The following is a 14267-nucleotide window of genomic DNA, read 5'->3' on the forward strand; positions in this document are numbered from 1 at the left end:
TGCTGAACCTGTCAGACCATCCTGAGTAAAATGTGCAAGTTTTATTTCTAAAAAATGCAACACAAAAGGTTATATTTCATGTTTAGGTTTGGAGTGTTTTTAGAGATGCGTGTAAGAGACATTTGAGCTTCAGGCTCTTGGATCAATACACACTTGGCTTATGTAAGATTAGTACGATAAGTTTTTTGGGTTTAAAAATTATTTTTTAATTTAAATTCTTTCTCTGAGGGAGCTATTAGCATACTTGAGCGTAGGTGTCTAAAGCCGTTTCAAACTCACTGGAATAACACCTCTGGCTTCCTAAAGCCACTTCAAAATGGTATATAGTCTCCAGTGTTTTGTGCCGTATTTGCAGTCGGATGATTTGGGTATGTCAATCTACAGCGGTGGTTGGATGCTGAAATTGCTCTCTGATGGACTGCTTGTGGTCATCTCTTCTCAGATGGTGGTTAACATGAGATGACCTGGCTTTGATACTTTTCAAGAAGGAAAGAAGAAATAAATATCCAACTAAGAACTTTGTACCTGTAGGATTCTACAAGCAGTACATTTATTTAAAAACTCGCCAAAACCAATAAAACAACCAGTGGCATGCCTTGGTATTTTAAGAAGAAATGTTAACACTTGAAGTTTGAAATGCAAATTATAATTTTTAATGGTCATTTACTGCAATAAACAGTTGTAGCTATTAAAAGGTTTATGTTTCAAGCAATTAACATGAATTGCTATTTTTTAATTTAATTACTTTATTAAAAAATGCTTTACCTGTGCACAGATTTTTTTTTAAGCTTTATTTATTGTTAGTATTATAGATGCCAGAATAATTCTGAACTGATTTGTGGTCTGATTTGACCCTGTATGTGTGTCAGGTGAGGATGTGGGCTGTCAGGTGAGACTGGGGGGAGTCTCGTTTTCATTTTTGTTTTTCTTACTCTGTCTCCTCACAAAACATGCCAAAACAAGGAAGGGGACTGGGGCCGGGGGTCTACAGCAAGATAGACTTGAAGTGGAGGAAATATTCTATGTTTTTTGTGGAAAGAACTGTTAGAAGTGGAATGAGCTACATGCAGGCATAATTAAAAAAAAAAAAATCAAGCGTGGCATTTGGTGAGAACTGTGGTTGCCATGAGGATGCAGGCAGGCTTCTGTTGAGACAGTGTCTGTAGGTTGGTTGTGAAAAAGGTTATTGTTGAACGAGCAGGTGTGGGGATTCTGTTGTAGGTAGTTACGTGAAGTACTACCTAATGCTGAGGTTTCAATGCTTAATTTCTGAGACATTTTATAAAGTATGCTTGGTTTTGCAATAGGCGGATCATTAGCAGGTAGAAAATTGCCCTATCTTTAGAGTGTCTTTTTAGTCTTATTAAAACAAACGTATTTTTGCATACAGTATCAACAGAGACTTTTTGTCCTTTCTGGGAAGCTAGAGCAAGCATAGACTCAAGTTCTGCATGTCCCAAGCAGCCACTTGGAAGTCACATTTCAGCCATGGAGATCCCAGGGTTCTGCAGAGCCTGTCATTGTATGATGTGTTAGCAACCACTGTTAACAGTGCTCTTTATCTCTGTAAAGATACTAGTAAAGTATTTGCTTTTGTTTCTTCATTTATGATCCCAGTTTCCAGTTTGTTTAAATCTTTAGAAGGGAATGATTTCCTTGAGTTGATCACATACAAGGTCATGCTAGAGAATTTCAGATTAGACTGACTATAAAAGATTGTTTTCAACTGAAAATACCCTTCAAAGAGAACTATATAATTCACAATTTGCTGTTCTAGGTGCTGTCTTCTAGATTAAATAGGGGTCTCTTGCTCAAAAGAGAAATAATTTTCAATCTTAAATATGAAAATAAACTCTATTTGTTATCAGTATCTCACAAGATTAATGTAATGGAAAGACTATTTAAATTTTTATAGACTGAGGTTTAGCAGTCCTAGACTGCAATTGTGTTTAGTAAACTTCTGTTCATAGAAAAGTGTGCTATTCCCCAGGACTTCTGTAAAACTTGTAGTATTACCGATGCCAGCAACAGAAAATCTAAACCAGAAGTGGTCAGCGAGCAAGAGGCACCCCCAGAGAAAAAACAGATGAAAGAAGATGAGAAAATGAGTAGTGCTGTCAGGATTGTTCTTACAGCTGTGTGAAAGACGTCAATGCATAGTACAGTAGGAGAGGAGCATAATTTTTTAAAGAGTAGAAGGTATAGAATTCAAAATACTTAATATTCTGTCAAGTTACATAAACCGTAGTCTTGTTGAACTCTTCTTTTCTTTGAAATGTTAAGAGAGGTTGCTAAGAGGTGGGGGGGGATGTCAAGTGAAGTGGCTGCAGTGGTGTTACGCAACAGAGTTAATTTCGACCTACGCTGCTCTTCTCTGCAGAAGAAGTTGAAGAAGAGTCTGAAACTACGGTTGAGGTTGATTTGACTGATAAACAGAAACACCAGTTGAAGCACAGAGAGCTCTTCCTTTCTCGCCAGTATGAGTCCCTGCCGGCAACGCATATCAGGTAAGAAGAATTAAATGTCATTTATCTGTGCACTCTGTGGAGGTGGATTGGCTGCCAGTAGCCCACCTGCTTGAGCACTTCAGCCTTTATCTTGCAAAAAGATGTTATTGATAGTAGCATAGTGCCAGCTTGTCCCAGGAACTGCTTCGGAACCACCTTGTTTTTTTCTGTTACTTCACGTTGAGCCTTGGAAGGGACAAGAGTCTCAGAGCTCTGACTTGCCAGCTAGAGCATCAGTTGGTAATGTGGTATAAAGTTCTTGCTTTGGAGGAGTTGGGGTTTTTTTGATTATTATTCTGTTGGCCAGAGGAACTTTGACCAATTTGTCTGCCCAGGGAAACCACAGATGGGTTTGAAAAGGAGACAGTGACTCAGTGGTCAGATCTGCAGTTCAGGGCTCCACGCTTTTAAAAATAAAGTTACCCCAACTTACTTCGGTAAATGTGAAGAAGTCCTGATGGGGTTTGGCTAAATGTTGTAAAAGCATTTCAAGTATTGTTTTAAATTGCCCTAATGTAGGAAGAGGCTGGCTAAAGCTCAAAAGGGGTTGTTGATTTCTTTCTGTAAATGATGTAAGCGCTCATGTCCTCTCCTGTTCAGCAGTCAAGTTCTTTTTGTGTGGGGAGGAGGGGGGAAGATGATGATGATGCGCCTAGAAATGGAAAAGAAAGAGCACGGTGACGGGGGAAGTGTAGTAAGTGTAAAACAAGGGCCTCTTATATTGCATTCTGTAGGAATTTTAGTTTTCTTGTTACATCCTGCTCCCCTCAGCCATTTCAAACCATAAATTACTAGAAGGTAACTAGAAGGTTTCTCCCATAGGAGAAATGCTTCATATGTGCATATGTATCTTCTGTCTCATTGGCAGATGGGTGGCTTATCTGTCTCACTGCTAACACAGAAACTGGAAGTTGGAAATTTTTGTATTAATTTTCTGTGTGTGATTCAGCTACTTGTTCCCTGACTTTGAGAAAGTAATTTAACTGTCAGATCTCTGCTTCTCTAGCTATAGTATAGAGATAATAATCCTGCGTGGTTTCTTTTACTCTGACATTTCGATATCGAAATAAGGTGTTCTCCTCGCAGAGAGATTACATAGAAGTAGTATTGTAAATGCCTTCTCACCTCACAACTCAGGGAGCAAATACAATAGAGGATCTCCAGTACGTATTTTACAGAGGCCAGAAAAACACATATATGCAGCACTGCACAGCAGACAAATGGGGAGTGATGACTTGCATCTACTTTTCAGAACAGAAGAATGCTGTAGAGCTCTGCTGTCATGTGTTACTTCATCAGACAAATTCTGGAACATGGTATAATGACATTTTAACAATTTTAATTCTAGTTTAAAAAGAAACAAGAAGGAAAATATATGCAAAATATTCCTCATTTAGCTTTTTCACTTAATGTTCAGATTCTGTGATTCTCAGTAGTTTTCCTAACTTTTAATTAACTTGTCCTGTAAAAGAGGATAGAAATGTTGTGAAGGTGGTATTCCTCCAACTTTGTCCTGTCACTACTCCAGAATATCCAAGGATGGAGATTCCAGAGCCTCTCTGGGTGTCAGTGGTTGACCACCATTGTGGTGAAAATTAGTTTCCCCATGCTCTAAGTGGGATTTCCCATGTTGAAGCTTCCTGTCCACTGTCTCTTGTGCTTCTACTGTGCTTCTCTGAAAGGAGCCTGGCTCTGTTTCCTTTCTCTATCTTTTCCTTATGTAACTGAAGGCATCCACAGGATTCCTCCTTGTAGTTGTCATACTGTAAGAGTGAACAAATCCAGTTTAGTATCACCTGCAGACCTGCTGAAGGTGTATGCAGTTAACTTGTTCAGACTGTTACTAAAGATGTTAAACTGCTGGCCCCAGTATCAGCTCTTGAGAGATGTCCCAAGTAACCAGCTGCCAGCTGGACTTTGTACCGTTCACTACAACATTTTCAAGCCAGTGATCCAGCTAGTTTTTCCTAACCTTATTGTCTGTTTACCTGGTCCATATGTTACAAATCTGGTGAAAGGACACTGTGGAGGCAGACCTTGCTAAAGCCAGGGTAGATGACAGTCAGTGCTGTCACTGGTCTATCAAGCTAGTCGTCTCCATATAGAAGGCTCACAGATACTCATTCTGTGGGTCTTTGTTCTGACCATTTGCAGTTTCAGCCCCAAACAGTTGGATTTACAGGAGGACATAAACGGTACAGTTGAACAGAGGAGAGAATGGAGGCCGGTTCTCTCAAGAGTAAGAATGCAAAAGCTCAGTCCCTTGGAAGGAAGAGAATGGAGGAGGCTGAACCATCTATAGCTGCTTTTGGCACCTGCAGATCTTGAACTTTTACTGACATATTCAGCCAAGAAAAAGAAACCTGAGTTTGGCTACCTTTCTGCTTGTAATTTAAGGGAGTAAAATAATTTTACCTGGTGTCGTATGTTTTTACTTACTTTACCGTAGTGCCTACTTGTCACGTTACAAGTGAAACTTCTCCCTTCCCGTCTGCTCAGTTGTGTAAGGTTAGCAGCACCCCGCCAGAGAATCACCGTCTGCCTTCCTAATCCCTGCGTGTTACAGGTGCAGTTTGCCAGGCGCTGTAATCCCCAGACGTCCTTGTAACAGAGTTATCTTGGCAGCCAGCCTCGCTGAATGCTCTTGATCATTAACGTCACGCAGTGACTGCACCCAGGATTCACGCAGGTGCCTCTCCCAGTGAGGGGCTGAGCTGAGCCCAAGTCCTTTGTGCTTTAGCTTGGGTTGTCAGATATTTCAGCATTACCAAATGTGGTAATGAGAAGGCACAGGCGAAAAAATGTTAGAAGTTGTAAAACAGGTGAAATTGTCAGTCTTGTAAAATGTGTCGTAAAACTTAGCACGTGGTGAAACGGGTGCCTTATAAAATTCTGCGAAATAGCTTCTGATTTAGCTTCTGAGATAACTTGTAATTGCTTTTAAATTTATTATTTCATTTGAGTTGTGCAGAAGAATCGATTTACCCATCAGGATTCATCTTGCCACTTCATTATTTTTGCACAATTCTTATTTGCTAATAACTGTGTCTCGCTCTTGGGCTTGTGGTTTTTTGTGTTTGTTTATTAGTATTATTTTAAGCATTTGGAAAGCATACGTAAGACAAGCATTCTCAGATGTCGTAATAATTAGGTGCAAATATTTTGGTCTGCTCTGCAATAACCCCCCCTTTAAAAGTGATGGATAATTTACCATATTCTTTATGGATTTATCATCTACTAATTAGGTGTGTTTATCGTACTCTACTTCTATAAACACAGGGATTCTAGTCACACAGTATTTTTTAATTTGTTTTATTTTTTCCTCCTGGAGACTGTGTTTTCACCGAGTGCTTGGACACAGTTGCAAGATGCTGAAATTCTTGCTGAGCTTGATTTCTGGCCTCACCATGGCTGTGTAGGAAACCTGTGCATTATGCGCATGTTAGTCATCGTGGAGATGATTCAAATAACTGCAGTAAATCTACACCCTAATCTTTAATCTGTTATTGGAGAACTAAGCGTTTCTTATATTTTTGGAGGATTATATGTTGCTCGGTGTAAGCAGACCTATGGTCTTAATTCAGAAAAACTTTCTGAACTCTGATTCTGAAAACTTCAGTTCTTTTTAACCTAGAAATTTTTCTCATACATACCCTTTATGTAAAACAAAACCCCAAAACAAAACAAACCCACAAAACCAAGCCCAGACTGTTTTAAGATGCTCTTGGCTTGGTTTATTGCTTCCTTTCCCACGCAGAACGGGCTTCATGACCCTTTAAAGGATTGTGATTGCATAAGTTAATGTTATTAAAAGCGGATTAATAGGACTGGTGAATATTTTTGCAGAATGCTTGCATGACATTAAAGGGCTTCTAAATGCTCTGATCATGAGACGAGGTCTTTAATTTATATCAAGAAATTTAAAGCCTCTTCATATTTTTACATGTAAGCATACAAAAAAGTGTCCTTCGACTTTGAAAGTATCAAGCTGTAAGAATCTTGGTTTCTCTCTGTTCTCATTTGTTCCCTCTATTACTTTAATATGTTTTTTCTCTCTTTTCTTTCCCTCCCGTATCTTGTGACATCATTCTGATCATTATGCAGACTAGAACCAGTGTCTTGTTTTGGTTTGCATTCATATACCTCACGTGTGTGTGTGATACAAATTCTAGCTACTTTGTAAAAGCCTACTTTGAGTCTTAGAATCCTGACTTTATTTTCTTGAATGATTCAAACTGGATGAGGAGTGAATCTGCTTTGCATAGGCATGTGCTTACCTGATGATTTGGATGGTTAAGGAAGGAATTCTTCCCCTCTGGATTGCGACTATTTAGAGCAAAGGGACTTCAGATGCATGTCTGGTGTTTTTTTTAATTCTGTTTGTTTTCCAATGGAATTCAGAAAATTCTTACATGAATTAAGATGAAAATTCAAGCTAAGCCAGAATCCTCTTTTCAGATGTGGTCAATAGCCAGTACTAGTAAGAGTATCAGAAAAGATGTATCTATCAGTGAACAGTTGTCACTGAAATACCTGAAAATCAGAACATAGTTTTGCATAACACTGACATAATTACGAAGCAGGAGTCTTTCTTCAGGAGCAGAACTTTAAGTTCAGTTGCATGGAGTGACGTGCATTGCTTCTGAGCTGGGTGACCTCGAAATGGACTCAGTGATCTTAAAAGGTCTTTTCCAACCCAAATGGGTCTATAAAAACTCATTCCTAACCGGCTTCCTGTGGTGTTGTGCTAAAAGGTAACAGATTTTTAACTTCTTAGCATGAATTAAGCCCTAGAGGAAAAATACCAATGACTTAAGTTTCCTGCAGTAGTTTACAGAAAGTATATAAACAGTTACGCTTATTTTGAAATACCAAAACATGTAGTTTTACTGCAAAAACGTGTATTTTTTCAACTATTAAGCTAACATCGTCTGGTGGAGGTGCCGAGTGCTTTGGCTCCTCAGCTGACAACACAGTTGTTTAAATGTACAAACTGTGTAAATTGTTACCATGCAAAGTCTCTTCGTTTTGTCTTGTAAATCTGTTTGGCTTTGGGAATGCTTTGGTCTGTTTAGATTGAGAGTGAACAGCAGTGGTGAGAGCTATGTAAGTTGAAACCTTGAGAACATGTTAAAAAATTGGAACATGATCTACAAATAACTACATGATCTACAATCCATGTCAGTTGTGTGTGATTGCTCCACGAGGCTGTCTTTAAAAAAAAAAATCTTACCAGTTTGGCGCACTCAAAATCAGCACTCCAGCTCTAATGAAGATTAGAACTCAGAATTTTTTGATTAAAAGCCGCATACAGCATAAAAAACCTGGGCCATCTCATATGCCCAGTTCAGATGTTTAGATGCCAGGCATTTACTGGTTCATTTAGATGTGCATAAATCAATTTGCTGTGCATTCTGTTTTTAATTTTATTTAATCAAGAGTGTGTTAGACCAAGAAACTTGGTATTACCCGATTATCTTTTGGCCACAGATACAGAGCCTTGTACTGTTTGGGATCATTTTGTTGGAGACATGACTCCCAGTAGTATCCAACTAGCAAGTGTTTTTTGTTGTTTTCTCCCTTGTGTTTGAGATGGCTCTGTAAATGAGCAGAGCCAAACTCAAACCAATTAAGTACAAATCAATACAATTCAGATCTTTCTACATATTGATTGAATAATTTAAAAGTCAAACTCTAGTTAGGGATCTGTTGCACATTTAAATTGCTATGACGATACTTTTATTTCCTTGGTTTTAGTGTTGTGCCATAGCTTGCTCTCTGCTTGTAAATGTCTTTGCAATCTGGAGAACTTGAAGTTTGCTAGGAAGGCTTAGGTACGTGCCTGTCAGCATCACTCTGAGCCTCTTAAACTGCGCTTAAAATACAGAAGTTCTCTTACTATTGGCTTCCCGTTACTGACAAATCAATTTTATGTAATTAGCAGAAGCTCTTCGGACTTCACAGTTCCTACTCTGTGGTTTGGTGATGATCATTGCAATTTAGACTGCTTGTAAGGGATCAAGACTTGGCTCAAAGTGGTTTGATTGGAAATCGTCAAAACACTTTCCCATTTAAGATAGTTCAGGAAACATCTTTTTGATTTAAGGTAGCTTTCTCCTCCTCCACTCAATATTTGTACCTTTTTTTCCCCTTCTTTCCCTTTATGCTGAATATGGGAAAGGTTACTCCTGAATTCCACTCCTGCACAGAACCTTTCTAACCCTCTTCATTATGCATCTTCTTCTCAGTTTAATCTCTAGTTGTCATTGAAGTAACCGCATATGTTAAAATCAAATTGGATTTTCCTCACAAGCATGATATTCCCTAATGCTCTCCTCTGTTATTCTCTTCTCAGACTGCCTAGCTAGTGACTCACACTTCTGTGTTCCAAATCTCTGCCAGGAGACCAGCCTTTCTTGATGAAGATCAGCAAAAGGCAATTGGCAGATCTGTACAGAACTACTCAACATAGTTCTGTCGTACTGAAGAGGACAATTTCTATATGTTAATGGTAGAATTCCAAAGTCTGTGGGGTCATGCCTGCATCTATTGTTTTCTTTCTTCAACTTGATCTGAATGACCATTGCATACCAAGTTTTATTGACTAGGTGGGAACCCAGAGCAATGAGTTCTGAGAGTTATTGCTCTTCATCAGTCTCCCCCAAACTCTATCTCCATTCCAATAGGAAATTTCCAGGCATGATAACGTACCCATGAGGTTGCCTTTTCCACTGCTATGGTTTGTCTGGGTTAGCAGGTACTAAGCGTTTTGTTTCTTAGGTAATTCTTTCTGTAATTTTTGTTTGCACATCTCCTGTCCCAAGAAAACCAAGCTAAAATAAGATTTGTCTCATGGGCTGTCTTACTGACCTGGTGAAACCATGAAGCAGTAGCCTGCAAGAATAGCAGGACAGGAACTGTAGAGCTTCCCCATGGTTGAAAAGTAGGGGCTGTGCCAAAACAAGCAAGGACTTTAACAGTTTGAAAGATTATAGGAACTGGTAACTGTAGTGCAGGTAATTTTTTGGTAATTTTTACTCTAATTTCTCTGGTTTTATATGAGGCTTTTTTCATTTTAGTGTGATATCTATTAGTGTATGTCTAGTATTGTCTTTTTTAGGACTCTAGTCCAAGGATGTGAGATATCATATGTAATGTTACCTCTGTGTGACTCCAGCCACTAGGTGGTTAAAATTCTGTATGAAGAAATGTAAGATCAAATTGAAATTCACTCCCTTAGAAGACATGACGGGGGGAGTAATCTTGTCTCTTGGGGAAATAAAATGAAATGTTCTTAATTATCAGCAATAAGCTATAAGGTCAGTCAATAAAATACTCTTATAGTTGCAATGACAGTGCAATAAAAATAATACATTTTATGTATATAATAAAATGTCTCTGCAATAATTGGAGGTAAGTAAGGGTAGGCTGTAGTGGAGAGAGAGAGCACAGTAGAGGTATATGGCATGGAAGAAAACTGGAAAGGTGAACTCCTGTTTAGTCTTTAAAAAAATCCATTAAAGTTGACAAATTGACTTCATGGTACGACATCAATTTTTAGAAGTGAATGTTTTGGAATTATCAAGGCCAAAAGCTTCAAAACCAGTCAAAGATATGGTGAGGTACAGACAAGGTTTTCTGCTTGTCTACTGCAGGAGTCGTTTCCTCTGCTGTTGTGCTCAGATTTTTCTCCCTCATCTTCCCACCGTTTCTCTTCACTGGTGTGGTTCTGAGAGAGGGGTGAGGAGAAGTTCAGGAGGTTATCTACTGCAGGCTTGATGGGTGGTTTAACTCCCCATTTCCTGTGATGGGCAGTGGTGAGGAAGAGACGAGCTGCCTGTGTTGGCTTAATGATCAGCCTTTAACAATCACCATCCCATGCTTAATGGTGAGCTTAACAATCAACAGACATTGAACTGAAGGAGGCTTTTTGCAGCCACTTCTTTGGTGTTACCTTAAAATTAAACAGGTCTCTGCAAACAGTTACCTTTTCTAGGTTTTCTGTGGTGGTCTCTTCCGTGGGAGAAGGATGTTCTGGGCAGAGGTCATCACACGTGTAAGGCTACTGGAGCCTCCTGGTGAATACTTACTAAACTGATCGCAGCTGAGTAAAACCTAGCTGTGTGAAGTACAAGGTGGTGTGTGTAATGGATAATGAATATGTATTTATTATTCTAAAATGGTAGTTCAGTTGAAAACGATAGCATAAAAATGCCGGTCACTAGCAAGATGATTCAGCACACTTCACATTTTTCATCCACGTCTCTGTGTGTTTCTTTAAAATACCATTTGTTAAAAATAATTTTGCAGATTATTTGCAGAGAAGGCAGAGGAATTTGAGACACAAGGAATGCTGGGGGAGAAGGGGTTGAGGAAAAGGTGGGAGCAGCGAGGTCAGCATCCCATTGCGTTGTCTACGTGGGTTATGAATGGGCAGTCACGGGAAGCTTTCTACCAGCAGCCTGCGCAAAAGTGTGGTGGTTGGCATGTTAGCGTGGCCATGGATTAATTATTAGAAATAATTCCATTGCTTGGGCCAGAACAGCCCTTCATTTTATTGCTTTGATGTTAATTTTGGTACCTTAAAAGTACAGCAATGTGCATTTTACTATACTTCTAATGTGAAAGTTCGAAGTACGTCTAGATCGTTTTCTTGCAGATAACTTGACTTAATAAAAATTTGAACTTTTCTACAAAGTTAACAGTTCTTTATGTTTGTGTAGGGGAAAATGCAGTGTTGCGCTTCTGAATGAGACAGAATCTGTGCTGTCATACCTGGAGAAAGAGGTAATTTGTGACTTCTGTTTGGGTGAATACTGGGATGGGTTTATGGTTTTCTCTGGCTGTATTTTTAATAAATGGGCAAACAATACTTTGAGAATCTTTTCATGAGTAAGTAAGAAAAATTGTGTTGTTGAAAACACTGATTTTGAAAGTGTTATTGGATAAAAACTTAATTGATGCTCTAAAATGATGGGTTTGTTATGGATATGGTTGTATTTATAAAATTAATTCAAAGTAACTTGTATGTTATCGTACAAAAGAAAAATATACAGACTTTTTCCTGTAGCAGATACTTAAAGAGGAATTCATGGCTCTTTTGTTTTCCCTTGTCTTTTCTTTCTTTTTTTTTTTCTTTAACCCCTGGAAGTGTTCTAGAAAGAAGAATCTTTAGTCATTGACAGAGAAGAAAAGAGGCTCCTGTAGAGGGCAACTTAGCATAGGAGTTTAATCTTAAAGGCTCTGAATTACTGTGTGGACCATATCTCCTCACCTTTCATTTCCTGTGGAAGGGACTTTGGCTGCTTGGCTTTAACAGAGGGGAAGAAAATTCCCTAAGAATCGGAAAGATAGCTGTATTGCAAAATTCCAAATAAATGGTTTTCTTTGGATTACCTTAATATAACATCAGGCAGACAGTGGGTTTTAGCTGAAAGTAGCATGTATTTAGTTTTAAAAGCTACACCAAAGCCACTGATAATCAGTAGAAATGTTTTTGGAAACAGGACTCGCCCCGTGCTTCAGGTGATGCCACCAGATCTGCCAATACCGTTTTTCTGTAAGCCCTTTCCACACACTGCCAGTGTTTTATGCTTTTGTGAGACTAATTTATAAAGCAAAGTCAGAGTGATACAGGTATTTATGAGAGGGAACATGTTAAACATTAATTCTTTTCAAATCCATTGGTATGTTTTTGTGTGTGAAGCTTTTCATTATTGCTCAGTTATGAAGTGACTCGTAACAGTGAGAGAAGTTTCAATTAGCCATTGAAAAGTACTCATGAAGCATCTGCATCCTTTAAAATAAGGATTAACGGACCAAATCTGTGCAAGGGGGGGTTGCTTTAATAATTTCCAAATGGAAGGTGATACAGGTTTACAAATGCAATTTTAAAAATTATTATGCTGTTGCAAATGTCTTCTTTTTTAGGATACTTTTTTTTATTCGTTGGTGTATGATCCATCACTGAAAACACTTTTGGCAGACAAGGGAGAGATCAGAGTGGGGCCTAGATATCAAGCAGATGTGCCAGACATGCTTGCAGAAGGTAAATGTATGATCTTGGATTAGTCGAAAAATCCTCATCTCGCGTTATCGCTCAGGCTGACTTTCTGACCTAAACTAATCAGCATAGAGGGAGAGAAAGTAAAATAGTGGGTCTTAGAAAACTGTCATATGCCAGTAGATATTTTGAAGAAAGGAAGGAAGGGTCCTTGAACAGCAGTAGAAAAGACACTGTCCGTTTCCAGTTTGTGCATAACACTGTTTAGGCACAATTGTTTATCTAATTGCATATCTTACTGTAAAATACTGGCTACCATCAAAGCCTCTTGTCTGTGTTGTGGCAGGACTGAAATATATACTTGGTGTATCTTTAAAATTACTGGTATGATTAAATTTTTTTTATTTATAGACTACCTCAACTACCTGTGCCTTAGTCTTTTGGTAGATAGGAACTGTATTCTTTTAAACACAATTTCAAGTACAATATTTATTTGGTGTCTGGGTGTTATTTAAGAAGGACTGAGCAGCTGTGTGGTGTTATGTTTGCAGTGATGTTGCCTTAATTATAAATTGAGCTGGTTTTGTCAGTGAAATGTGCACCCAACATTGAATGCTAATGAAAGAAAAGGTTTCCTGAGAAGTATCTAGATGTAGATACTGTTTTCAGGAATTTGGGGATTTATTCCTTAATAAGAAATGATGATGTGACAGGAGTATCACGTCCAGTAAGTCCAAGGAGTTCTGAATGCCCCAAACATGATTATTTATAACCTCAAATGGTGTGTTTTCCATTTGTCATGGGCTGGGTTTTTTTGCTCAATTTTTTCTTTCATACAAAAGAATATTATTATTGTGAAGCTTATTAGTAGACAGTATGAAATGAGAATGATTTGATTTCTGGCAAGTGGCAGATTATTTTACCGAGGATGGCGTTAGTAGCTCACCTGCATTGTTATTCTGACTTTAATAACCAGAAATAAAGTATAGGTAGTCTTTTTCAGATTTGTTTGTAAGGCGTTCAGACTTGTTTCAGAACAAGTTTATGGCTAAAATATGGCACACTGCTGTTGCTGTAAAATATGCCTGTCGCGGGGAAACAAGTGATGACGTAAACATTTGTACGCTCAAGAGGAAGACTTCCCAGGGGACAGAGCAAATGGCTGCCTCAATGCGTGTATGGAGTAGCCAGAAAGTGTTGAAGTGCTTCCGAAGTAGCTGGTTGAATTGTTGGGTTTTCAGGGTGAGCTGGGGGCTCTGCCAGACAGGAAGTCTTTTCCTACCGAATTCTGCTGCTTAATCACTACAGAGCCTAATTATGGAATAGGGAATACATAGGGAATACATTTCCCATGGAAATTTTACTTTTTTTCTAAAATTAAATCTAATTAATATTATTTAATTTTTTCTAAAATGAATTGTGTATTTATTAAGAGTTAAGTTACAAGTTCTTCTGGAGCTTAACTTTGAGTTAAATCCTTGATTCAGTTAAATGAGTAGGTGATCCTTCTGTTAGGTCATGAAGTCAGGATTTCGCTGTGTGTTACTGTCCTGTTTTTCTCACTCCCCGTTAATCCCCACGGGGCAGTAAGGAATGCAGTCTTCTTGCTGCCTCCAGCAGGCAGTAACAGTCCAGCAGTTAATGAAGGTTTGGAAGCACCAGGTCACCCACAAAGCAAAGATCTGGTGATACAGAGAGAACTTCTTTGGCTGGTTAGTTGGATGAATCTGCACTTCCAGTGGCTGGGAGGAAAAACC

The 14267-nt window shown here is 38.7% G+C and overlaps 1 protein-coding gene across 1 annotated transcript in view; it reads left to right on the forward strand.

Annotated features, from left to right (window-relative positions):
• Nucleotides 1-14267, forward strand: part of MTA3 (metastasis associated 1 family, member 3) — a gene marked incomplete at its 3' end in the record, with an annotated part of 103606 nt that overhangs the window by 18463 nt on the left and 70876 nt on the right. The window contains exons 4-6 of the mRNA XM_010133212.1: nucleotides 2381-2507; nucleotides 11231-11294; nucleotides 12438-12555. Of these exons, the coding sequence (XP_010131514.1) occupies nucleotides 2381-2507; nucleotides 11231-11294; nucleotides 12438-12555 (309 nt within the window). The remainder of the gene's footprint in view (nucleotides 1-2380; nucleotides 2508-11230; nucleotides 11295-12437; nucleotides 12556-14267) is intronic.

Source organism: Buceros rhinoceros, unplaced genomic scaffold (genome assembly GCF_000710305.1).
Source record: "Buceros rhinoceros silvestris isolate BGI_N320 unplaced genomic scaffold, ASM71030v1 scaffold1823, whole genome shotgun sequence".
Taxonomy (NCBI): domain Eukaryota; kingdom Metazoa; phylum Chordata; class Aves; order Bucerotiformes; family Bucerotidae; genus Buceros; species Buceros rhinoceros.